This window comes from Athene cunicularia (genome assembly GCF_003259725.1).
Source record: "Athene cunicularia isolate RWA chromosome 2 unlocalized genomic scaffold, athCun1 chr2_part1, whole genome shotgun sequence".
NCBI classification, from domain to species: domain Eukaryota; kingdom Metazoa; phylum Chordata; class Aves; order Strigiformes; family Strigidae; genus Athene; species Athene cunicularia.
The window spans coordinates 3,093,915-3,120,594 of NW_020799095.1; the positions used below are offsets into that span (position 1 = coordinate 3,093,915).

Here is a 26,680-nt window from a genome sequence, read left to right on the forward strand (position 1 = left end):
CTGGGTGAGGAGGGGATGGAGAGCAGCCCCGAGGAGAAGGACTTGGGGGTATCAGTGGATGGGAAACTGCCTGTGAGCCAGCAATGTGAGCTCACAGCCCAGAAAGCCACCCGTGTGCTGGGCTGCACCCAGAGCAGTGTGGGCAGCAGGGCGAGGGGGGGATTCTCCCCCTCCGCTCCCCTCTCCTGAGACCCCCATGCAGGGCTGGGTCCAGCTCTGGGGGCACCAACAGCAGGACATGGACCTGCTCGAGCGGGGCCAGAGGAGGCCACGAGGATGCTGGGGGGGCTGGAGCACCCCCCTGTGAGGACAGGCTGAGGAAAAAGGAAAGGAGGCTAAGGAAAAAATTATCTGCTGTGAGGGTGGTGAAGCCCTGGCACAGGCTGCCCAGAGCAGCTGTGGCTGCCCCCTCCCTGGAAGGGTTCAAGGCCAGGTTGGACGGGGCTTGGGTCAACCTGGGCTAGGGGAAGGTGTCCCTGCCCAGGGCAGGGGGGGTGGAACTGAATTATCTTTAAGGTCCTTCGCAACCAAACCTTTCCATGACTGTTACAAACAGGGAAGTTTTCCAGAGCACATGGAGTTTCAGCAGAGACCCCTTGCACTACAAGCCCAGCCGAGGTGGCTGTGGGGTTCAATGGGGGCCAGAGAAGCCCAGGAGCCTCCTTAACCTTTCCCTGGCTGCTGCCTCGCTACCAACCTGCTGGATTGAGTAGAGCTTGATCCCTGAGCTGCGGTCCCAGATGCTGATCACATCGTCCAAGCCGCTGCTGATGACACAGGACGTTGTGCAGGTGAGGGAGGTGACATCCCCTCGGTGGGCGTACATGTGGCTGACCTTGCTCCCCGTCAGCACGTCCCAGAGGCAGATGGCACCGTCCTGGCCACCACTTGCGAGCACCATCGTCTGCAAGGACAGGGGCAGGGCCAGGTCACGGACCGAGCAGGACAGTGACCCTTCCATTGCACGGGGCTTCACAGTACCACGGAGGAGGAGGACGAGGAGGACCACGTGATGGAAAGCTGGGCCACCAGCTCAGTAGCTCCCTGCCGTTGAGGCAGGTTGGAGGTGACAAATCACCAAACTCACCAAGCCCCCCACCCCTAAACTCAGACCCTGAGCTGGGAAGCTGTGGCAGTGTGTTCCCCCAGCCCTGCACTGCCTGTGGCCCCACTTCAGTGGTGAGCACCCGCGGGGATCGACCCTGCGGACTCATCGGGGGTGGCGGGGACAGGTAACAGCACAACAGCCAAGGGCTCATTTCTAATTTCACCTCACTATGGCGCGGGTCGGGGTCTGACTCAAGCCACGTTTGGAAGAAACTAACTTCTGACGTGGGTATGGGAGCAAGACTGAGTCAGTCTCCCTGAAGAGCCGGGGTCCACTGCGCTCTCCTGCGGCAGGCTCTCCCCTCGAGCCGGGCCTCACCAGGCCACTGCTCCAGGCCCAGAGACTCCCTGCTGCACCAGATTCTTGGCAAGATTAAGAGAGTACTAAACTCTGAAATCCCAACTGATATAAAGGATCATTGTGCAGATATAATCCTTTAGAGATTTACTATCAAATCGCTGTTTTTTATCACTAAATGTATTGCTACTTCTCTCTTACCAGGGAAGAGTGTCCCTCCACCCGTGACAAAAGCAGGCAGGCCTGGCTCTCCTTCCTAAGGGGAGCCGGGACCAAAGCCTCCCTGGGGGCTCACTGCAAGACAGGGCAGGCTCTGCTAGGCCCAGTCTAAGCCTTGCTCACCTCGCCAGCCCTGGCAGTGCAGGCTGTGCATCAGTCCAGCTAAGCCCAGGCTCCCTGGCTCCCTCCCCAGGAGGGCTGATATGGGGAACATTTCCCAGGCCAGTTGCAGCCCCGTGCTGCCGGCTTTGCCCTTGGAGGCTGCAGGGGCACAGCAGGAGCAGGGCTTTCCTGCTTCAAACAGGGCAGGGAGACAAACCGCCTCCAGAGAAAGGGGCTGTGGTGCTCATGGTGAGCTGGGTGGGAAATACCAGTTCAGCTTGTGAGGCAGGTGGCAAGCACACGGTTACAGCAGGCAGTGAGCCCTCCGTGTCCTCAGAGAAGCACCCGTGGTCTCCTCCAGGTGCAAACCAGAAGGGGCTCCCAGGTGGGTCCCTCCAGTGGCACTGGTGGCTCAGCAGGCGCGTGTGAAGGCTGTTCCTTGCGGTGTGGAGGTGGGTGCAGGTTACCTGGTCGATGTACACAGCTGTGATGGCTCCCGAGTGACCTTGTAGCGTGAACAAACAGCAGGAGTCCTCCAACCGAAACACCTGCGGGGCAGCAGAGGCAGATGTGGGGGTCCATGGGGCTGCTGTGCTGTGGCACTGCACCTCCCGAGCTTTACAAGCGATAGAAAGGCCTTGAGTGGTGCCAGGGGAGGTTTAGACTGGATATTTGGAAAAATTCCTTCACCAAAAGGGTTATCAAGCACTGGAACAGGCTGCCCGAGGAAGGGGTTGAGTCACCATCCCTGGAGGTGTTTACAATCCATGTAGGTGTGGTGCTGAGTGACACGGTTTAGTAGTGGCTGTAGCAGTGTTAGGTTAACGGTTGGACTCAATGATCTTAAAGCTCCTTTCCAACGAAATGATTCTATGACTAAGCCAGGGGATACCCCAGACCCCACTATTTACAAGGTCGACCCAGCCCTAAAGCAAGAGGATCCCATGCTCTGCTTAGGAAGACACCTCACAGAAGGCTCCATCCTAATTCCAGCAAGGAGCCCCCATCCAGGCAGATAAACACAACATGGGGAGCCTCAGCACCACACTGGATGAGGCTCCCATCCCCGAACTGAACACTCACACTCACCTCCCTTTGCACACCCACCCCCCCCAGCCCCATACGAGAGGAGCTCGTGTCCCCCTGTGTGCAGCCCCCACAGCCCCCCAGTGGGCCCAGGAGGGCAGCGGGGGAAGCCTTACCCTCAGAGTGTGGTCCTGGCTCCCAGTGACCAAACGTCCAGCCGCAGCCTTCAGCGCCGTGATGGGCTTCTGGTGGGCGCAGGACACGGTGTGTGTCAGCTGGCACACAACCACGTCGCTGCTGCTGAACACGGGGGAGGACGGGATGCTACTTCTGCTCGGGGCTCCTGTGGCAAGACACAGAGGTAACCCCTCAGAATCACAGAATCACCCCAGTTGGAAAAGCCCTTGAAGATCATCTCATTCAGCCATGAACCTCACCCTGACTGTTCCCAACTCCACCAGACCCCTCAGCGCTGGGTCAGCCCGACTCTTCAACCCCTCCAGGGATCCCAGGGACTCCCCCCCTGCTCTGGGCAGCCCATTCCAACGCCCAACAGCCCCTTCTGCACAGAAATCCTTCCTCAGAGCCAGCCTGACCCTGCCCTGGTGCAGCTCGAGGCCATTCCCTCTGGGCCTGGCGCTGGGTCCTTGGCTCAAGAGACTCATCCCCCCTCTCTGCACCCTCCTGGCAGGGAGTCACAGAGGGCCAGGAGGTCTCCCCTCAGCCGCTCCCATCAGACCTGTGCTCCTCGCACAGCAGACACAGCCTTATGCTCCAAGATTAGTATCACCTAGATGCGGTATCAGGGATACCCAGATGCTGACCTTGAAGGAATTTGTACCTGCTTCTTCAAGGAGCCGAACAATTGGCACGCTGGCTGACACCGACAGAAGCTACAGCTGCCCAGCACTCATGAACAACTGGAGTGGGAGGGTCTCCAAGAGGGTCCTCAGCAGCAGAACTCCCTTCTGCAGACCACTGGCCCCTAAGCAGTAAATCTACTGCAAGACTGAGTTCCCTGAAGCCCCAGAGCTGGGCACAAGACTCTCTGCACTCTATGGGGAAAAGTTCTTTCCACAGCCAGTCCTTTCCTGCTGAGCCTGCTCCACTTCCAGATCTACAGCTTGCAGACCCCAGGACACCCCTCCAGGAACGTAACCATTCTCCCAGAGCAAGGCCAGGGATCCTCTCCCCTCCAGGCCACTCCAGAACCAAAGGAGCCACAGCACTACAAACCAGTTACCACCATGGATTAGCTTTGTGCATGTCACAGTTGTGCCGAGGCCCCGAGCTGTATCATGGCTATGTACAGGGTGTGCAAATGAGAACAGACCTTGCTGAAGGAGAAAATAAGTGAGAAGTGGGAGAGGGAAGAGGCACAGGGCAGAGCTGGCCCTGGAATGCACATCTTGGCCACCAGACCTGCAGAAAACCAGCTCTTAAGACACTCCCTGCATAGGGAACTCCCAGAGTACTCCTCACCCCTCCAGAGCACCTGGTTTTGGAGCAGAGCCTTGTTACAAAAAGCTTATGAAAAGAGTGTGAGGAAAAGTCAGCTACAAGGAGGCAAGGGAAAAGGAAAAGGCTCAGAGGAGCTCAGAGCAGTGCACAGCATGCTGAGGCACCTACTTACCTCGGAACTGCAGGTGGTTCAAGGACGTGTGTGTCTCCAACGAAAAGAAATCTAAAGAGCCATTCAACCGGGCAGCAACAATCCTGAGGGAGAGACACAGGCACGTGAGGAGAGGCCCTTCGCCCGCTCTCGTGAGCAGCCCTGAGACCAGACCCCTTCCGAGTCAAGAGCACAAACCACGCAGGCTTTTAAAGATTGCAAGGAAGAGGGCTGGGAAATTATATTAAGCTCAGACTCCAGAATAAACTGGCAAATGGCAACGCCTCTTGTATAACAGCACCAGTGACCCAAAGGCCCCATGTCCCAGCCCTGAGTTGTTCTGGATATTCAGCTACTAGAGTATCTGTGTGGAGAAGAGGAGGCTGCTGGAACAGAGCCAGACCCAGGAGAGCTCACTCCGCCAAGCCCAGCTTGGTGGGAAGGAAATTTCCCAGCTGAGGCTCTGCGGTCGGGAGCTGTTGGATCTCTGTGGCAGGAGGGTCAGGGCTGGGTCCTGCCTTACACCATGTGTTCTCCTCCCCTCGCACGGGCTCACAGAGCAAAAACACAGTTACCTGTTGTTCAGGAAGACAAGCGCTGTGATGCCAGATTGACCTTCGTCATTACTGCTACGGAGGGTCCCCTCAATAGCATCCCAGACCTGGAAGGAGGAGGGGTTAACACAATCATCCTGCCCAGAAAACATCAAGGAGCTGGTGAGCCATGTATCCCGTGCCGTGCTCAGATTGAAGGTCTGCCCAGTGCTGCACAACATGGGGCTCCCTGCCACAGGAGGGATGTGGGAACACACCATCCTCTTTTTTTATTCTAGCATTACTGCCAGTAAATGGGATTTTAATACTGCAAAACCTGTGTGCCATTCTTGCTGTCCACGGTGTACCACACGGGCACCCTGCAGCTCCCCGTTCCCAGCTTTGCAGCACCCCTCTTTGCTCCCAGTCAGCCCCACATCTGCCCCATCCCAAGCATGAAGTGCTCTGGATTTTGAAGCGAGATGATGACGTGGACTGGAAACAACATATAGGAGGAAAACTCAGTATCTCAAGGCAGCAGCTCAGAAGAAACTATCTGCACTGAAAACCCTATTTAAAGGGCAAAGAAAAACAATGCTCTGGGAAGAGTGAGAGCTGCTCCCAGGTAGAACAGGTCAAAAATTATAAAAAAAAAATATTTCAGAATGTGTCTGTTTAAAAGAAACCCCCTGCATTTATTTGAAGGAAAAATTCTGACTTCATTTCCAAAAATTAAATTAAAACCAAACTAATTCTGAAAGTTTCTTGTTGGGAGATTGAAATTTCTGTTTAAAACGTGCTTCAAAACCTGTATCACTCCTATAGAATTCCTGTCAATTTTGCCTCATTTCATGACTGACAACGTTACTCAACGACACGGCAATCTTTATGCTTCTTCAGCCTGAGGATACTGCGGGCAGCGAGCCCTGCTCCTCACCTCCAGCTTCCCGTTGCTCCGACCAGCCACAATCAGGTTCCCTTGCAGGTCCAGGCTCCAGACAGAGCTCTCCAAGTCTCCTCCCCAGGCAGGCAGCGGTGAGGATGTAAAGGACTCGTCCCCCAGGCTCCTCCTGCGGGCGGTGCAGCCCCCCTCCTCGGCCCCGCAGCCCAGGGGGCGGGGACTGCCGCTCCCCCCCGCGCAGAAGCCGGCCTGCCCGTGCGGGGCCGAGAGGCCGGTGAAGTTCCCGCAGTTGGAGGAGGTGCCGTGCTCTTCGTAGGCTTTCCCAACCAGGCTGCTGAAGTCGTAGCCCGTCTCCTTCTGGCGACTGCCCACAGCACGGAGCCGCGTCTCCGACTCGGCCACCTTTGCCCGCTCCGAGAAGTTCGTGTCGATGAGAGACGTAAGGTCTGGCTGGTCACAGAAAAGCAGAGGCTGGGGAGGGCTGAGCATCCTTTTGAGCTGGTGACTGTTCTCAAAAGAGTCATCCAGACCATTCTTGCCATCCGGACTATGATCCCAGCTTTCCTGGTAATCGAAAATGCCACTGCTGTCTCTTCGCAACCTAAAACACAGCAATAAAAGCTCAGTCCTCCCACCTCTACTGTCAGAGCAGACTAATTTCTTAGGGAGGGGTTTGCACCAGGACCTGCCACGGCTGAGTGACCTGGGACAGACACCACGTACCTCGGTTTGGGAATAACGGTGAGGCAGTCCCCAGTCTGAGCATCCCACACGCGGATCTGGCCCACCAGGCAGCAGCTGACAAGCAGCATCCCATCGCTAGCCAGACACTCGATGTCCTGGGAGGGAAGAACAAGGCACAGCTGAGCACCACCAAGGGCCTCTGGGCTCTGACAAGCACCTTCCCTGTGGCTGAGGAACTCTCTAGATGATAAATTTTATGTCAAAACTACGTGGTTGGCTTAGCAGCTTTGGGATACCGAGGGAATATGAGCATCTACTGCCGTGGATGTGTGCTAGACTGCTGCAAATCAGACAGACTCCATTCTCTCTGCCCTTTCCCTGACAATGTATGTCCCAAAGAGACAGTAGGATCAGGAACAGAGGTGCAGCTTCTCGGGAAAACATGGCACAGTGTTTCAAACTCCATCTGACTGGATGCTCAAGTGCTTTGTTTCATCTTAAAATGAGAGGAAACACCTTTCTCCTCAAGAAAAATGAGCAAACTGAGCAGCAGCACACTTGTGTGCAAACCCATAGATGCTTTTAGCACTTAACAGCTCAGAACTACACACTAACTTTTGGGAAGCAGGAAAAAAGGATCTGGTAGGCATTGAATATCAGGAACTTAGAGCTACCCTAGCAAAGGATGGATCAGCCCAGCCAATAAAAGCCAACAGTTGGCTACACAGAGAAGGTATTAACAGCGATTTAATAACAGAAAAAAATGGAAAAGTGCTGCAGGAAACTTCATGCTACAATATCCAACTCTCTCCCACTTGCCCTGGCTGTCAGCCTCCACGGCTGCATTGCACAAAGGCTGCACAGCTGGTTTGTTCTCGGTGAGGGCTGTTATTTAAATAAAACAAAGAAAAGAGAATATTGTGTGGCACAAGTCAGTAAAATGTTTTTCGTGCAAGGACTGCAGCTGTCTGACCTACCATGAGGTGACCCCGGAGAACCAAGGGGACGATCTCAGTCTCGGGTGGGGAGTAGCCGTAATCATCACAGGGCAGGTCCCCCCTCTTTCTCCTGCTGTGTGAGGGCCCGTTTTGCCCATAGTTTTTGGGGCAGAACACCCTGTACAGGCAGAAGAGCAGGAGGACCAGGATAATGCCCGAGGCCAGACCCAGAGCAGCCACCCTGGTGGGAGACACAAAGACAAAAAGAAGGTGAGATAAAGATCTAATTACTAGTCCACAGATTGAGTTTGAAACGTACTGTGCAAGTATTGCACATGTTGCTGGTCTAAATTTTTCAGCTGAGAAAAATTTTCAGTAAGCTATAGTGATGTCTGGAAAATTAAAGGGTTTTTTAAATGGGAAATGTCAATTTCAACAAGATTTTCAGACTTTTCAGTAAGAAAACTACATGGCAATTCAGACAATGAGAAAAACACTAAGTGGGGCTCGGGATAATGTCAAGTGCGTTCAACACAGCCAAAGGAGAACTGCAGACTGATAAAATAAGCTGTGCAACCCCTCCTCTCAGTAGGAAAGGAAGGTCCTTGCTCACATGAGAGTTTGATCAAACACCCAATAAAGCATTACTGAATCATGGCATTTATTCCCAAAGACGAACTCCCATCCCTGTCACCTGGTGACAAACCCTGTAACGCATCACGTGTGCTAACAACCTGGGATGCACACATCATCTCCTGGCAGGGAACTCAGCTGCTGAGGAAAACTGTGCCAGGAGAGATTAATTTAATGTTGCACTAGCTAAGCTGAAGTGTCCCAAACATTACAGGATTTTGCACTGAAGCTTTACAAATGTTTTTTTGGTCTCCCCCTAGGAGAAGGGCCAGACGGGCAAAGAGCAACCCGTGTCTCCAAGGGGGTTAAGGCATAGTCAGAAGGCTTTATCGAGGACTTTTACTTGTAAAGAGTGACATCCTGGTGCCCTTGCAGCTTGGATGAGGCTTGGTCAGGCTGAGCTTCAGCACCCAGCTTCCCACTGTTCGGAGCTAAGAAGGGGTGGTAGCGGTTGGCCTCCTGGGGATGCCGCACTTCTAAGGCCTCTTGTGGGTTCAGGTACAGCGTGACAGGGATTGCTGGAAGGATGCTGATGTATCTGAAGGAACGGAAAAATCAGAATAGCTTAGGAACAGCAAACACAAAAATCTTAATAGGTAACCTAGCTCATCTTCTCACTAAGCGCCAAGGTAGGTCTCCTTATGTACTTTCAGTCCAGTAGTGTTAGGTGTTATTCAGACCTCCTTTAAAATACTTTTCTCTAAAGGTATTTCCCAGGTCTTAACCCTCAACTCTGTGGGAGAGGTTAAAAGCCAACAGTGAAACGAACTACTGATGAGATCACATGGATCACACATATTCAAGTAATTAAATGATCTGGTCCAGTCACCTAAAGGCCAGAAGATCTCACGAGAAGTTTCTTCAGCTCAGATGTCTCTATTCCTCACACGTACCATCCCCATCACTTACAGATGGTCATATATTGTTTTACAAAATTCTAAACATCACCTCCAGGGTAAAGGAAGACAACAAGCAAGTAATACACCCAAGAGCACAGAGAGAAACACAACCTTTATTCTCATACAGGCAGGCCTGGAGAGTCTGGTACTTCTGCACCACACAGGAGGGCCTGTTTAATAATTAGTCTTCTCCTGAAGACACAGTTGGAGTAAGCCACATGAAATGCAAATTATCTACCTCAGAAGGATAGAAGGAGGAAAACACTTGGGAGTCAACTCCACAACCTAAAGTGCCCGTGGCACTTGATGCCAGCCCACTTGCCTTTTGGCCAGAGTGATATTGTAGTAGCTGAAGAGGGATGGCCAGTGCCTGAAGGAAAGCTTCCTCCAAATCTCCTCATCCTCTGGTCCCCAGGTAACCTCTGCTTCAGTTCCAAGCTCGGTCTGTCCATTCCCTTTGCCCTCAGGTCCCTGGGCCCAGGTGTGCTGGTTTGTCTCCAGCCTGCTCAGGGACTCCAGCCCTGACTTCTGCTCACGCTGCTGCGTCTGGTTTTCTGACAGCTGGATAGGGTCCGATGGGAAGACTGAGAGATCAATCTTGGGGTCCCCAGCAGGTAGGACTCCTCCAGGAACAGGCATAGGAGGCAGACCTGCTTCACCCAAAGGACTCTGTTCGGTGACCTGTGACGTGAGGTAGGTGCGGAGACCAGCAGGATCTGTGTAAACCAGGATTCCAATCCAGATCACCGTCCCAGCCTACACACGTAAGCCAAGAGACAAGCCTGGTCAGTACAGGGCCTTCACGCTCTTCCTCCAACGCCTCATCAGCTGCCTGAGCTCACCAACAACAGCCCAACCACAGGTACACCCCGCGCTTGGTTACACTCTTATTCCTGGCAGACACTCCTCCTCTAAGAGGATCAGGAGAGTTTGCACAGCACGCACAAAAGCTGAACACTCCTTTTCCGTGAGCCATCCAGCTCACCCTGATGTCAAGAATCTCACTTCTCCCACAAAAATGCACAGCAGGAAAAAGACTCCTTGCTGGTGGCTGGGACCTGCACGCCTGCCACTCTCAAACAGGGCTGGAAAGGTTTAATTCAGGGTGAATTCTGCAAGACCTACAACAGCCACAGTTCACAGGCTGATGTATTAATTTAACTTAAACTGTCATCAGTAACAGACTGGGCTGTGGTTGGTAGAGCTGAGGAACACACACATTCCATTATGGACATCCAGAATGGAGATGTGGGCGGGGGACAAGCAGGGGCAGCAACTGGTGCAACCAGTGCAGTTACACCTGCAAAAAGAAAAGCCTCAGTCTTTTCATGTAGCAAAGCATCTCCCTGTCTTTCATCCACATTATCTGCAGGAACAAAACATGATTTCTGCTTTGTAAAAATCTTCTCTCTCATAGTCCTTGAAAACCTGCTTATACAAAAGCAGATCTTTGTCTCATAGCAAGTATCAGAAAATTACCCGCTACCACCCCAAACGTCAGGCAAACAGCAGAACCCTGGAGCTAACACATGCAGAGCAATGTTCCTGGGGAAGTATTTCTTGAATGGTATTTACCATCCGGCAGCATAAATCTCGCAGGGGAATAAGGATGTGTGAAAATGCTGGGCTGTTCTTTCCCCTCCCCTCCCCGTGAAAGCTTGTTTGGGTTGGGTCAGCACCCCGCAGGAAGGGGCAGCAGATAACCACCACCACACAGCATACCATGATGAGTCTCTGGGCCAGCCGGGTCCTGGCGAAGAAGTAAATCACCCGCAGCCTCTTTGGCAGGCGCAGGTTCCTGAAAGACGAGGGCTGCAGGGTGATGGTGTGGGGGGTGGCAGGTCGCATAGCTGGCTGCCGTTCGTAGCGCTGAGAGCGGCTGACAGGCTTCGCTGGGGGCATGCAGGCTTCTGCTGGCAACCGTTTGTTCAGATCAGCGAGCTGCCAAGAGAAAAGCAAACATGAGACAGCCATGGTGATGAGGTCCCTCGAGGGAAAAGTGTGCAGAGACAGCTACCTTTGATACATGCCCACATCTGAGTTCCCACCTTCACCCTCAAGTCAATCTGTCCCACGTTCTCTCCAGCACACACTCTTTTTTTTTTTTTTTTCCCAGCCACGGTCATCTGTTTGTGACCGTGTCTCCTTCCAGCCCATTTACTCCAAATATACATGTTTATATACCTGAGGGTGACTTGCTCCCTCAGGTGTCCCATCCCCAACCCCTGTGTGTAACCAAGCAAGTACTGCCCTGGTACTTTTAAAGTTCCATCTTTTCTGTTTAGAGAGTGAAAATCACAGGCTGTGCTTCCTTTAATCCTTTCACAACAGCAGAGAAGGAAAACCCAAGGCAAAACGCTGTGTTCTTGGCCCGCCCTTACCTCCATACGGCGAATGTCAATGGACAGTACAGTCGTGAAGAAAAACATCTGCAGGAAGAAGTCAGACACCAGGCCGACCACAGCGAAGAGGCAGAACTCCTGCAGACAGGACACACTGATTAGCTACGGCAGCTGCGAGACAACAAGAAATATTTCAACTTCAGAAAAAGGGAAACTCCACAAACTCTTGCCCAAGGTGAGGGCCTGAGACTATTTGACTGACAAATCCTATTATCGATATTTTGTAATAGTTGAGAGTTTAGGGCTAGAAAAGTCTGTGTGAGAACTCCAAAGTCTTATTTATTCAGATTTGTATTCTTTGTTCTTCTTAGCCATAAAACATCAAAGCACCATAGGAAAAGCCGTCAGAGGATGTTTTCCCAGATCACAAAGCCCTGGCAGGACTGCAGCCAGAGGTTTCAGCCCATGCATTCAAACCACAAGGCCAAACAGCCTCCAACGGCAACAGTTTCCTGCACTTTACCAATAAACCTCAGCTCTGATTTAAAATTCCTCCAGGAACACAGGTTGCTCAAGAACTGGATCAATCACTCTCCAACCAAAGACAGGCCACTGAAGTCACCATACATCTGTGCATTTGTCTGTAGCCATTCTCCAGAGCCCCAGCTAAACCATTTCTGCTTAAATCACATTTTCGGCTAATGTACGTTTGATGGGAAAATTTCCTTCCTATGCCCCTAGATAAAAAGTCCCCTACCCCCTCTCAGAGGTCTCTAATCACCAAATGCACGGGAACCACTTGCAAGAACCATCCTGTAATGCTCCACTTTCCCCAGCAGGTGCCACTGCAGAAATAAGGATGAAAAGATTCTGCCCAGCAGCAGAAACGCAGTCAACTCCCAGATTATCCCTATAAAACAAATGCACACTCCTACCCTAATCCCCATTAGGGCCAAGTGCCATCCCCTCTCCCCCACGACATTCAAAACTTCACAGCAACACAGAATTAAAGTAATTTTGAGACATGTCTTGTTTCCCTTGAAGGTACAAATTTCTGTCAGGACCTGTCAGGACCCAGAAAGGATCTAGTAAACGTGGAGAGATCAAGAAAGCTGAACGTCAGCAAGAGTAAAAACCTTATGCAAAATAACAGATTAAAGACTCTGTCCCTCACTTGTGGAACAGAGCTGGCAAGCACCCAGTGCCATTCACTGCCTGCCTGCTAGCGTGGTGGTGTGCTCACTACCTGCACACCAAGCCAGGACACATCCACCTACGGAGAAGGAGAGAGACTGTAGAGATTCATTTCTTTTGTCCCCCTCCTTCTGTCTGCCCCAGTTTCTTGCATAAGGCTGGAAGCCAATATCAGCACTGTGAAGTGAAAAAGAGATAGCATGAAAAGCTATCCAAAACCTCGAAACAAACCTTGAAGTCTCCACATCCTGTCCGATCTGTTCTTGAAACAATCAACCACTTGTTATTTAAAAATCAGTGTGACATGAAGCGAGATAACCCACTAGTTCAGCTGCCCTCCCCAGACTTCCCAGAGAGAGCAGCACAGGAAGCACGTTCTGATCAGGTTCTCCTTAGCCCCTTCCCCAACATCTGACAGGAGGTTTGGGGAGCAGGATAAAAACCCAACACAGGTTCCTCTCTCAAGGAGAAAACCAGAAGGAAAGCAATTTCACCCAGACCTTGGCAAACACAGGCTCTACAAACGGTGGGCTCTGCATAGAGAGGTATTAATTCTGTTAATACCTCCACTTAGGATTAGAGACACCTGAAGCTGCTAGTTCTGGAAATCTAAAAATCTTCTTATACTTGGATAGTGCACACCGTATGGCAAAACCCAAAGCGATTTCCCCGGGTGCAGGATCAGGCTATTGGTGTGTGAACTTCAGTGCAAGGTAGTGGATAAGAGACAAAAAACAGAGGACGAGCACTTGGCATGTACCCTGCAGCATCCCAGGACCATCACCAGTGACGCTGTGCCAAGAGAACAGGGGTCTCTACCCACCTGCAATGCAGGGCAAGAGGATTTCATTGCCGCTCACAATCATTTAAAATGGATGTGCAATTCTCCATCTGAAGCCAAACTCTATTTTAGGACAAGGAGAGCTGCAGAAAATTCCTTTCTGCTAAATGAGTTGCACTGCCAAGGAGTAAGTGAGCAAAAAAAAAAAAGGGACACGACCCATTACAGCTCTTGGGGCAGGTGAGAGCCTTCTGGAGAGGAATGCCCCCCTCTTCTGTTATTCCCTAAACCAGACAGCACCCAAACGACCCCAGCACTGCACTGCTCCCTCCACCAGCCGAGAGCAAAGGTCCCTGCCAGATTTACACAGCCTGGCTCTCTTTCTGCCAGATTCCTTGGACTCTGCAATCTGAGGACAGTACGTTATCTGTACAGTGTCCTTCACTCTCAGGAACAAAGATAAAGGGCAGATGCCAGCCTGCAGCAGAGCAGCCGTCAGTCTTTAACAGACAGCACCCCCGCAAGATGCTTCCTCAGGAGAAAGGGAGCATCCAAGGAAAGACAGAGAGCAGAGAGGATGTCACCACACGTGTCAAAATGTTGTAATAACCAGGAGTGCTTTAGCAGAGATGATGGTGTCCCTTTTCCCCCTGGCTCTACTGACACAGTTCTATGGCTCTGCCCTGTCCCTTTTAGCACAACCTTTACCTCCTGTAATTGACACACCCTGCAAGCTCCTCTGTAGCAAAGTGCAACAAGAAAGCAAACCATCCCAGTGGTGTCCAGATGACAGGGCTGCTGGCATGATGGTCACCTCCCAGATTTCACTGAGGTCAAGCAGTGCAGCAATGAATATAGCTAATATACCATATGAATGAGCCCAATTTAGACCCTAAGAATGGATCATGCCTGTGTTTGAGCTGAGCACATCTCTGCAATCAACTTCAAATTAAAAAAAAAAAAAAAAAAAAAGGTGGTTGGCTTAGCCTAGGGAATTCTACTGTAGGTCCTCTCTTGCTGTCCTCTTGGATACTCCAAGAGCAGCTCAGGAAATGCAAAGTTCAGCCTGCAAAGCTCCAGCCCAACCTGAATGTTTAATCTTCTTAGATTATAATACACTTTAATCTGCAGTCTCTACTGGTGAGTCCCTGATGTTAAAGCAAGGATATACACAACCTCTTCACACAGGTCATGTATGACTGGCAAGGGCCTGGAGTAGCCTCACGTAGATGCTGGGGTGCTCCTGCCATTGCTTGCTGACTGCACCCGCTAGAAATTCCCAGAGACAACGAGCTGCCACCTCCCTGAAATGTGGCTGCTATGGAATCGGTGATGAGAATTTACCTAGGCCATACTTCTGTTCATGTAGCTCACCAGTAACAAGCCCTACTTGGTCAAGGATCAGAAATCAAATGGTGTCAGATTCCTGATACAATTCAGCAAGGAGAGTCCTGCAAAGGTGCAGCAGAGAAAGTAACACACTGCCAGGCAGAGAAGACCTTGGTGCTATTTTCAGTGCAATGCAGACCCAACGACACGACCCCTGACAAATCATTCTACCTTGAGCTTTCAGTTTACCCACTCATGGAACAGTGACAACTGTGGTTGTAAAAACCTGCAGATTTGTCAATCTGGTGACAGAGCCCCAAACAGACGGTTCACTTGAACTCTGAAAGCAAATATTCTGTGGTAGGGTTTTGGTTTTTCCTTCCGTACGTCTATAAGCTCACAAAAAGGCACTTCAAGGTTGGAATAAAGACATCCCCACAGCGAAGACAGTGGGCAGTGTTAAATTCTGTGACAGGAAGCTTGTTTTCACAAACACAAGGAGCATGGATGGAGTCAGGAGGGAAATGAGCCCCTGCCCTGGCTCCTCCTGAGGCTGCCACAGCAAAGGGAGCAGCCCCGTGGGGTGTGACAGGCATCACCATGGATCAGTGAGAGGCTCTCCAAACCCACGTGTCCTGCAGGACCCCCTGTGTCCATGGTGTCAGCAGCTATAACGAGGGTCTAAGCACCAGCAACTGGAACAGAGCCCATGGGGCACAGGAGCACATGTGTTTGGGTCACCAGCCACCAGAGCATGTCAGAGTGTCCCTGTCAGTGTGTGATCACTAGTGACTACTGAGCCGGGCAGCTGGTGAGCAGGGTGATGGCTTGGGACCCAGGTTTGTGGGTGTCCCTGAGCCAGAGAGCTGGATGAGCTGGGTACCAGATGGACCAGGGGCTCCAGGCCAACTGCCAGAGGGACTGGGAGGTGACTGAGACCCCCACGTGTGGAGGGGGGAGTGTGTGTGTGTGTGGGGGGGTGTGTAAAGGCACCTGGGGAGAGCAAGGATCTAAGGCCAACTACGGGATGAACTGAATCACAGAATCATGGGATCAGACTGGTTTGGGTTGGGAGGGACCTTAAGGATCACCCAATTCCAACCCCCCTGCCCCGGGCAGGGACACCTTCCACTAGCCCAGGTTGCCCAAAGCCCCGTCCAACCTGGCCTTGAACCCTTCCAGGGAGGGGGCAGCCACAGCTGCTCTAGGCAACTTGTGCCAGGGCTTCACCACCCTCACAGCAGATAATTTTTTCCTTAGCCTCCTTTCCTTTTTCCTCAGCCTGTCCTCACAGGGGGGTGCTCCAGCCCCCCCCAGCATCCTTGTGGCCTCCTCTGGCCCCGCTCGAGCAGGTCCGTGTCCTTCTGCTGTTGGTGCCCCACCACCCTCACAGGGAACAATTTCTTCCTTACATCTAATCTAAATCTCCCCTCTTGCAGTTTAAAACTGTTACCCCTTGTCCTACCCCTACACCCCTGATCAAGAGTCCCTCCCCCCTTTCTTGCAGCCCCTTTCAGCCCTGGGAGGCCGCTCTAAGGTCTCCCCGGAGCCTTCTCTTCTCCAGCTGAACCCCCAACTCTCTCAGCCTGTCCTCACAGGGGGGTGCTCCAGCCCCCCCAGCATCTTTGTGGCCTCCTCTGGCCCCACTCTGGGCACCCAGGCGCAGCTGCTGGCCCGAAGGCTAGCTCCTGGAAAGATCCATATTGTGCAGACGTGCACATTTCTCACTAACAGACTCTTAATCCCATCATCCAGAAAGGGGAGCGGAACACTGCATGCTGCATTCCTGCAGTGCCTACGAGCCTCTGTCCTGCAAACTCCAACCGATCAGCCACGCTCACCTGGATGGCTGGGACAAGGGTGAAATACCCGATCAAGATGATCCCAAGTTCTGTTGCCATGTTCTTCATAATCGACCAGCTCTCATTGCTCAAGCCTGGAGAAAGAACATGCGAAGAAAGGTAAAAGGAGACTGTTCACTAGTGGACAGATGTGAGCATAGCAAAAAGGAACTGAATTTTTCTTCTTTAAGATTGTCTACAGGCAAAAAAGGCACTTTCAGACTAAAATTCATCTGACCTATTCTGAATATCAAAGTCAAAGAATTGGACTGTAGACTCCCAATGTCTTTATTAGCAGAATTATCATTAACTACAAAGGGAGCTCAGGACGACTCTCTCAGCTCACAAAACTGTCCTGATTTAAGCAGCTGTAGGGTGCTGCACAGGGCAATACAGGGATCCACAAGTGTGAAGCACCACTGAGTTTTTGAGTCCTGTTTTCGATCTACGATACAAACCACTTGTATTTTTAAAAGTAGGTAGATTTTCCAGACATCACTCTAGAATCTCTCTTCCCTGATGTTTAGAAACATCTTTTAAGTTTGCAAACTCCATTTACCCATGGTTTGGGCATACTCAAATCCTTATGCAGATACAGAGTGTATCGAAATAAAGATGATCATTTTGTCACAGACTCAGCAGAACTTCATAGGACCTGTGGACTGCACTTAACAATATCCATGATGTGACAGGTCAAGGTGCTAACTATCTATACCAGGAGATAAAGCTCTCCCTTACTAACACTTTTTAAAACTTGTTTAGCTTCAGTCAACAATCTTAAAAAGCAGTGCTTAGTGTTACAGGCTTATATTAGTTCTTGGGATCAACAAAAACATTACAAAAAGGCTAACTGAATACAATTCACATTCAACACACACGGTCCTTGTTTCCTTCAAAGATCAGAAGTAAGATCATTCCCATCACCCAGTCTTTGGGTTCCCCTAATTTTCTCTCTCTGAACAGTTTTCCAGAGAGGCTGCATACCTTGGGCAATGCGTAGCTTCACTTCCAGGTCAACAGGCGTAGAGACAACTGACTTGGTGAGAACCAACACGTTCTCTAGGCCAATCACTACAACCAAGTATGGAAATATCTCTCTAGAGGAAAGAAAACCAGAACTGAGAATGAGACCCTTGGTGGAAAAGAAGGGAAGGAAGTTAAGCAGCAAACATACATCCTAGAGTCAAGGTGAGGAAATGCTACCCAATGCTCTTAGCCAAATCCCTTCTCATACAATATTACTTTGTGATGAGGTAAGGGCTCTATATTTCATCTGCTTTGGACAGATATTAACATTTTTGCAAAGCTGCATAATTTTCTGGAAAGTAGCCACTGTAGACTGCCACTACATTAGTCTTAATGCTTCCTATGGTTGGGACAGTGTCCTTCAGAGAGTCTCTCCAGCATTTAGTACAAAGAGGTGCAAATCAAAAACATGGACTTTGAACACCACTGCAATAGACTCAGTAATTAGTCAGCAAGGCAGCATTACAAGAGGGTAGGGAGCATGTCCCACCACCAGCAGTGAAAAACCCTGATTAATCACAGCTAAGCATTACATTAAAGAAAACTTTCAAAGGAAAACTCTCAAGTGAAAACCACAGGCAGTGCCTGGCTCAGACACCCAGTGGGCAAAAGCTGCCAGACCTTGTGGCTGCTGTAAGCAGTCTCGGGCAGGGAAGGGGACACACGAAGGGACTTCTCTGCTGGGAGAAGACCAATTAACATGCATGCAGCTCTGTTCTCCAGCACACCAGGTAGGTCAGAAGACTGAGAACTGAGAAATGTACTTTGTACAGAAAAATACTAAATCCAGCCAGGGACAGTTTCTACCCAAAAGTCATGAAAACACACTGAAATGGGCTTCTCCTTCAGAATATATGCACACAGAAAAGTAACTACCCACAGTCCACACCATGACTTCATTCAGCTCCTCTTTCCATCCCTACATTTTTTTCTCTATGAACTATTTGTGGCCCAGATCACATAGAAAGAGCTGTTCAGTGCCAGAACACGGCAGATAGCAAATCTCTTCATCTCCCTCCAGCTAAACTTAAGCAAATATACTGAAGTTTTTCATTGTGAAGGGTAATGGATTTGTGCCGTGCTGGTACGTGCGGATCCAACAAGGAGAATGTGTGTGTGCACACACACACACTTCCCTTGGCACATCATTAACAGCCAAGACAGGTAAACAACAGGGTTTCAGAAGAAGACCTCCTGCTTTCTGTCAGTACCTGCCACAACCCCAGGGATCCCCTTCCCAATGCTGGTTTCAATAGCCTACAGCCATCTGACATGGGCTTCAATTGCATTTGCACACATTTGCTAGCAGACTGTGCCTCACAACCTCAGCTGAGGAAAAATATGTCTTGAATCACTGCTAACTCAGCAGCTTCCAATGGATTCCTTGAACGAACGGCAAGCGGAAACAGCAAGAGCTCCACTGAAAGCAAGGCTACAAAAAAGCCAAAAAAACACCCTCCACACACCCTTCTCCAGGTATCTTAATCAAATTTTGGCTCTAGCAATTGTGCAACGTATTTGTTGCTTCACCTCCTGTCTAAAAGCTGTGCAGGCAGTGAATTTCCATAGCGAGTGAAAAAAACCCCAAATATATATAAGCCTCTCGTGGGAAACTTCCTCTTAATGTCAAAGAATCCAAAATCTGGCAAGTACAACACGGTCCTGCCTTTTAGACTGGCTCTGAGGAAGGATTTCTGTGCAGAAGGGGCTGTTGGGCGTTGGAATGGGCTGCCCAGGGCAGGGGGGGGAGTCCCCATCCCTGGAGGGGTTGAAGAGTCGGGCTGACCCAGCGCTGAGGGATCTGGTGGAGTTGGGAACCGGCAGGGGGAGGTTCATGGTTGGGCTGGAGGAGCTTCAAGGGCTTTTCCAACCCAGAGGATTCTGGGATTATCTAAAGCAGGTTCATAACCTGTGTCACTCCTCCTAAAATATGAGACAGATGCAAGAAAAGCTGTAATCCTCAGGGACAGAAATATCTAAATAAAGAGAATGCAATGAACATGAGGGACAGTTCTGGTGCCCAGCACAACAGAGCACTATCCTGCAGAGCATGCTATCTGCAGAGGCATGCTCTTGCAGAGTCATGTCTGTATGCACAGTCCTGCAAGACAGGCAGGGGGTCTAGTGCCATCTCCAGAGAAGCTGCAGTATGCCTTCAGAAGGCAGTGCAAATACGGAAAAGAAAACTCATAATTCTCTCATCAACTATGTCCTACTTAAACCATAGCTTCTACTGCAGAAGATAATTAACTAATAAAGCCAGGTTATGAGTATCAATAGTCCTTGATGAGTCAGCAGTTTCCTTGTTAAATGACCAGCAGTTTCAAAGCAACAAGGTATTAGCTTTTCTCAAAGAGTAATGTGACTGTGCAGGACAAACACAAGCTGCTCATGCCCTGTAACTCCAAAACCTAAGTTCATTTGTCCCCACTCAGGGTGAGGCAGATGGCAAAATACCCTTGTTACATTTTCTGACAGTGCCAAGCACTCAGAAAGAGCTTACAAGAGGAAGAGGAAGGGAAGATGCCGTATCATGTCCATCTACTGAAACATTTACACTTCACCTACCACTTTGATGACAGAAGGTGCTGCATCACAGCATGATCCAGCACCCCAGAGTCCACAAAAACACCACTGTTAACTCAAAGAAAACAGATCCTCTCTGACTCCATATATACTTGTGAGCAGAGACAACCTCTGGCTTATCTAAAATGTTTGAAAGATTTAAGAATCTATTATCACATCAGCCTCTCCTATCTAAAATGCAAATGTTCACATTTGAGCTAGTTTAGGCCTTTTTTTTTTATAGGCAACAAGAAGCAGCAGTTAATCATTTCAGACTGTGATTCCTCTAACCTCGCTGAGATGCCAACTTGTGGGTTGGTGGCTTGTGGCCTGGACTCATCTAGAGACTCTCCCAGTCCACCAGCACACTGGAATCCCAGTGAACTCCAGGTGTTCTCCCCACCCTCACTGTTTATTATTTCTTAAATCCTGCACAGATCATGTCAGTTATTTCCATTTAGTTTTCTCTTCTGGAAAACAAGATTGATGCCTACCTCACCTATAATCGTTTTACTTCATTATAAAAGTTTATTGATAATTATTAAGGTCCAGTTTATATATAATATCTGTAACAAGCAAACACTGATCTCTAAGCAACAAGCTTTATTTTAATGCCTGACAAAAACCAGTGAGGGAAAAAGGCTTATCATAAATACAGGTACCATTAAAAACAAACAGACCCACACCTGGAAGGCTCCGCTATAAAAACAGATAAAAAAGCCAGAGCAAAGTTTAAACAGACTCCACACCTTAAGCTGGCCAAATCCTAGCATGTTGCCACTGGTATATGACACACCAAGAACACACTGTCCCCAGACAGACTAGAGGGAAAGTGCTCTGGCAGACACTGGGGAAACAGGAAAAGGTCACTCACAAAAGTAAAAAAAAAACCTCTCAGTGTCATGAGACCCCATCACCACAGAATCCAAGGGTCTTCCATCTAATTAGACATAATTTATAAAGTACTGCAAGAATTAAGTTTCAACCCTGAAGGAAACTGCCCATGCAATCCTTTTAAAGCAAGAAATTTTGCTGGAGAGCTATTTTAAAAATAAGGACTAAATTAACTCTTTCTATCCTGTAGGAGGAATAGCTAGATTAGCTTAGACCTTTTGTGTGACGACAGTAAGGCTTATAGGATACGAAGACCTTGGTCACTGCATGAACCAAAACTATTCCCTTGGATTCCTCCCATATATCTGCATTCAGATATCGCCTTTTTTCTTGCACTACAATGATGAACTCCCAGTGAATACTATCTGATCTATTTGTACAGCTCACGGAATAATTTGTTCTTGATCCATAATTAAGGTTCTGAGGCACCACAGCAGTAAAACCAGAAACAACAAGTATTTCATCTTCTGAAGTCAATTATTCATAGCTCTTTTAGGCTCCTGGGAGAGGAATTCCTCCAACTAGGTCTGGCTCCTAGTAAACTATCATCAGCATTGAGGAGTCTCCCTCATGGCTCAGACTTTTCCTTGCTCCTGCAGTGTATAGCTTCGAGGAGCAGATGGGAAGAAAAATTATGGCTGTTTCCTTAACTACTTGGGAAAGGGATTGGAAAAATCAATAGAAATATTCTGAACTGATCTTTAATTAATGAGAAATGAACAGTGTGCAGAATGCAGGTAGGTGGAGGTGCCAGTTAGAGCTTTCTCAGGGATTTCCAGCTTGACACAACATCAACAGTCCCAAATATCAACTCTGACATGCACAGGAACCCCAGTTAAAACAAGAGCCAACAAGTATCAGTGGTGGGCACAGTCACCCAGGTAGTCTCCCAGGCACAAGTATCACAGGCCAGTTCTGCCACCTTGAAAGATTTTTCCAAGTAAAATGTAATGAGCCTCTGTCAGCCAGAGAAAAGGTAACAAGTCACTGCAGGAGGGAGGTATGTGAGAGCCTACTTAGCTGCCAAGAAATCAAGTTATGAGTAAGATGTCCCAGCAATTCCTTCTGCTTTAGGCAGAAAGAGCCAACTGTCAAGCAATAAGACATCTCCAGGAGAACTGGGACCCAGGCAGGTCTAGTTGTTGGTCAGCAGAGAAACACATGGCCCTGCAGCCCAGGAGAGCATCTGATGATAATTTTGCACAGCAGCGTGTAAAAGAATATCATATAAACTTATTTCAAAAACACCAGATCTTAAAGATTAAGCATTTAACAGCTGTTTTCAAATTATTTCACCTCCATCACCCCTTCTTTGGGAAGAGGTTCAGTGCTGGAAACATACCCTCCATTAAGAGTAGGTGTCAAACCAAACAGTGTGCACAGCCCAACAGACATGAGCAGAGAGCTGAGCACCGTCACGACCGCTGCCAGCGCCAGACCCCACTTTGATTTCACCATGTCAATCTTCCCTGAAAAACACAATGCAAAATCTGTTAACAAGCAGAAGAAAATGACATTATTAATACAAAATCAAGAAGGGACCCTCATCGTGACGGATTTCAGCAGGTAGCTTAATGCCCTGAGGTCCAGAAGTGATGGTAGTTCAGTCTCAATGTCTGAAATGCAGCTCCCAGTCCCTCCCAGTACATAAGAGGTACTGTCAAAGGGGTGGGACAGAGGATAACACCATGGCTTGTTGCTCAAACTAGTTGAGGCGTGAAAAAAGGAACTTAGATGTGACTAGTAAGGTCTAAACCCACCATCTCAGAACATGCATTTGATCTGTCTGACAACGGATTGGTCTCTCTAAACTGGAAAAAATCTCATTACTATGGCATTTAAAGCTGCCTAAGGTAGAAAACATCTCAGAAGATATCACAAGGAATAACACCATGCTGGCTAAGAGGGACAAATTAGCAGAAATCGGATAAATGGGACTACTAATTCTCTACACCACAGTTCAGGGTGAAATTTCAGCACCACCTTTTGTGCTGAAACAGGAGGGAACTGCAGTGCTACAGATAGGAGTCTCTCTTATCTGTAGCCAGGGAAAGGGCACTGCACCACTGATCCCTTTAATATTCAGCTGGCAGGTGTACAGGTGGCTTATTAACTTGCCCTCCCCTCAAGGCTCTCCACCCCACAAACCTACGTGTAGAGAAGTAGATGTAAGCGAAGAGTATGATGTAGGTGGTGACGAGGGGTATCAGCTCAGCAATGCCAATCTCTTCCTTGAAGTGGACATGAACGATGTTCTCCTCCCGCAGCGTGCAGTTGGGGCTGGGATGGAGCAGCTTAAGGCGAGAGCGGAGGCTGCTGAGGAACCTGAGGTGGAAAGCAAGGAGGAGGATGTCATCTACACTGTCCCCAGCACACAAATCCAAGGAGGAGCGCAGTGAGTATAGATCAAGCAGGAAGAAGCTCCATAGATTCACACAGACTTACAAAGCACAGTTCTCTCTAGGTCTGACTCCTAAGTCTGTTCCTCTGTGGCTCAAACTACATTCATCACATCTGTACTGTGGCAATCTCACAGACCTTGATTTCTATGAAGATTCACAGACAGCTCTGAAGACTCAGCAAAACTATTTACAGCAGGGGCTCATCATCCAAAATCTTGGCCCAGGGGAAACACCACATGCTGCTGTCTGAAACATCCCCTGAATTTTACCCAAGCACGGCTGATGAAAGGTGCTACGTGACACACCTTGAAGCTGAAGGGTTCTTGCATGGGCGGCAGCCGAGCAAGTTCAGCTACTGTGCTGCCAATTCTGTCCCAGGCATTCCTGGGGGAATTCTGCGCAGCACTGAGCAGAGTGTTTAGTCCTCAGATCCACTCAGTCCAAGCCAGCTTTGCCAACAGTGCTGAAGGGGTTTCACAGTTGGTATCAGCTGAATTAGTGCTTACTGGAAAGCAAAGCACTCTGTGTACCAAGAACTGGGTCAAAACAGACCTACTGGGCCTTGGCTGCAACCACGACAGCTCTGTGTGCAGATGAAGCCATCATCAGAGGAACTCCCACTGGCAGCTTTAAGTACTATATATACACTTTTTGAAGAGAAACTGAGAACTGATAGTATTTTATTTCCTTAAAACACAGCAAGTTTTCTCCCCAAAACAGCACCCTGTTTTTCTACAGCACATTCAGAAGATCCTAAAATAGTCCAAAACACAAGAAAATGGAGAGCAAAGAAAAAAATAACAGCAGTCAGAGTAGAAGAAACAAACAGCAAGCTTGCCAAGAGTTGAACAAGGGATCCCTAACACAGAAATAGTACAGCTAAAGCTCCTTTACCTGGAATCATATCGCTGGAGACCCAGCGTGACAGTATATGATACCACTCGCTTCCTATTATAGAGGTTCACCCCGCTGTACTTCCCAGGGAGTCCAAACAACAGATCTGCAAAAACGCAGGACGAAAGAAACATCAGGATAACAACAAAATAAATTAAAAAAAAGATGCACTACATGAGGTGTTCCTTATAAGAATGCTGAATGAGAACTACTCTTCATACAGGAAGCACTTTCTCGGTGCTCTGGTGAGATAAAGAAATACCTGATGCAGGGCAGTAAAGATGGAGCAGCTCTTCTCAGTGGTGCCCAGTGACAGGACAAGAGGCGACTGGCACAAATTAAAATATGGGAAATGAATCCATTTAAACACAAGAAAAACCCTCCTTCCTGTGGGAAGCTGTCTGTCCTCATCATCCTCTTCCTGAGCAGGCAGTCTGTAGCTGACAAGGTCTGCCCCCTAACCCTGACCCGTAAGCTCTCAACTAGCTCATCACTCGTTCCTAAATAAAGCTCCAAGCATTCACTCTGCTCGCTCACACAAAGGACAGCTCCCCCTCACCCCAGCCTGTCCTTCAGAAGAGCCTGTGTTTACCCCCAGCAGCACCCCAGGACATATGAGCTGCATGAGGTTGTAGCCCTCCAAACTGCACACACCTCTAATTCCTCCCATTTGCTCCCCATGCTCTGTGTATTAGGGTACAGGCATGTCAAGTGGGCACCCAGTTTGTCCTTCAACACAGGAGATGGGCATTATCTTTAAGGATGCAGTCAAAAAAATCCTTGGGACACTTGCTTCTGTGCATGTCGGTGTGTGATTTGCACGGTTCCAGGAAAACTTTGCATTGCAAAGGACTATTTAATGTTCCTTCTGTTAATCTTCCGTGCTAAAATGCAAGACTTTACGCATCATGATGAACACAGCCACCGTTCTCAGGAATTCCCAGGATAGCGTGGACCTCTCTCTCATTTGTGAATGAGCGCTCAAAGAGAGGCTCCACGTGCTCCAAACCACAGCGTGCACACACTCTGGGTGCTCAAAAAATAACCTTTAAAACAAACTTACTTTAGGGTTACAAAACCTCTTTTCAGACATGTCGTATTATAGGCTTCCTGACATCTATAACGTTCCATTAAAACCAGAGGAACAGCATTTTCTCTGGCCTTATGGAGCCACCAAACAGTATGATCCCAGGCATGGTCAGACTTATTTTAATTAAGAGAGAAAAATACTTTTATGATATCCAGCATCAACCCGGGGCATATGCAAGCAGCCTTCAGTGAATGCACAAGAGGAAGCAGGATGAATGTTCATTTATCTATGACAATGAAACAGTCTTTGAGTGTGACAGACAGTAGTGTGAGGGAGAAAGATAAGCTAGAGCGTATGGAGAGTAAAAGGAACAAAAAAGCCTTAGACAAGTTACCTGCTATTTTTACACCTACAGAAAGGAGTCTGACTGAGTGGCTGACTTTCCATAAATACAGAACTGAGTTCAAATACGAACGCAAAATGAGAGATGACATATATTTGGCAGCTTCGTTTCAGATGCTGTGAGTAACAAAATGCCACCCAATTCAGTAGTATTGTCAATCTAGATGTTGGGAGATACTGAGGACAAATTAGAGATGCAAAGCTGTAGGCATTTCTCAGAACTTCTCCAGCATTTCAGCATTTTACCTTTGAGAGTAGCTGATGTCTGTAATGTCTTTGGTTCATGCTGGTGGATGGTTTTGATGATATCTGGGTCAGCGTTAAATCGCTCCCGGTCGTTCTGCCAGAAGTTCCCTGGAGACAGTAACAGACAGCCGTGTTCCGGGAGCAGATTCCGCAGCTTCTTGAGGCCAGGCAGAAGATCTGTTACCTGAAGGCAAACTTCCTCCAAGCTTTTGACACCAGAACTGAAACGCAAACAAAGGTTAGACGCTGCTGTCTGTGTTGTAACTCTCACAAACAACAGGCAGAGCTGCTGGGATGAATACCCCAAGGACCTGCATCACCACCTCACTGTTCTTGTTCTTCATAATTAAGGATCAAGAACCTCAGGCCACAGACCAGGATCTCACTGTAACATGTGTAGAGGCTCCAGAACCCCATTATCATTTCTCTGTGTACTGTCTGTCCACACAGCTTTCACTCTTCACCCGTCCTAGGTGCCACAGCTTTCAGTTCCACATTTAAGATGCCTCCAATCTACAGACAAACTGCCTCCCTGGAATTCTTCTTTAAAGACCTTAAACTTCTCTGCATACTTCTTTCCACACATGCAGTGGGACATTTTACAGGAATCTTTATTAGCCTTCCTGAAGTGGACTATTTAAAGTGTACAGAGTGCTCAAAAAATGTACAAAGGACTCAATATCTGCAACTGTGCAAAATGTTTCCAGAATTCCTCTGCATTGTATGGAAAAGAAAATGCCTTACAGGTTCAGAAATTAATAGAGGTGTAACTGGTATGAAAT

General features: G+C 49.0%; 1 protein-coding gene across 1 annotated transcript in view; it reads right to left on the reverse strand.

Moving 5' to 3' along the window:
* SCAP (SREBF chaperone) overlaps window positions 1-26,680 on the reverse strand; it is a 64,376-nt gene that overhangs the window by 8,312 nt on the left and 29,384 nt on the right. The window contains exons 6-23 of the mRNA XM_026842749.1: window positions 25,899-26,119; window positions 24,221-24,326; window positions 23,077-23,249; window positions 22,267-22,393; window positions 17,424-17,536; window positions 16,440-16,534; window positions 11,334-11,432; window positions 10,675-10,893; window positions 9,275-9,708; window positions 8,397-8,591; window positions 7,460-7,661; window positions 6,522-6,637; window positions 5,835-6,399; window positions 4,940-5,025; window positions 4,386-4,468; window positions 2,929-3,095; window positions 2,194-2,274; window positions 698-904 (exon numbers count right to left, since the gene is read on the reverse strand). Coding sequence (XP_026698550.1) covers window positions 698-904; window positions 2,194-2,274; window positions 2,929-3,095; window positions 4,386-4,468; window positions 4,940-5,025; window positions 5,835-6,399; window positions 6,522-6,637; window positions 7,460-7,661; window positions 8,397-8,591; window positions 9,275-9,708; window positions 10,675-10,893; window positions 11,334-11,432; window positions 16,440-16,534; window positions 17,424-17,536; window positions 22,267-22,393; window positions 23,077-23,249; window positions 24,221-24,326; window positions 25,899-26,119 — 3,289 coding nt within the window. The remainder of the gene's footprint in view (window positions 1-697; window positions 905-2,193; window positions 2,275-2,928; window positions 3,096-4,385; window positions 4,469-4,939; window positions 5,026-5,834; window positions 6,400-6,521; window positions 6,638-7,459; window positions 7,662-8,396; window positions 8,592-9,274; window positions 9,709-10,674; window positions 10,894-11,333; window positions 11,433-16,439; window positions 16,535-17,423; window positions 17,537-22,266; window positions 22,394-23,076; window positions 23,250-24,220; window positions 24,327-25,898; window positions 26,120-26,680) is intronic.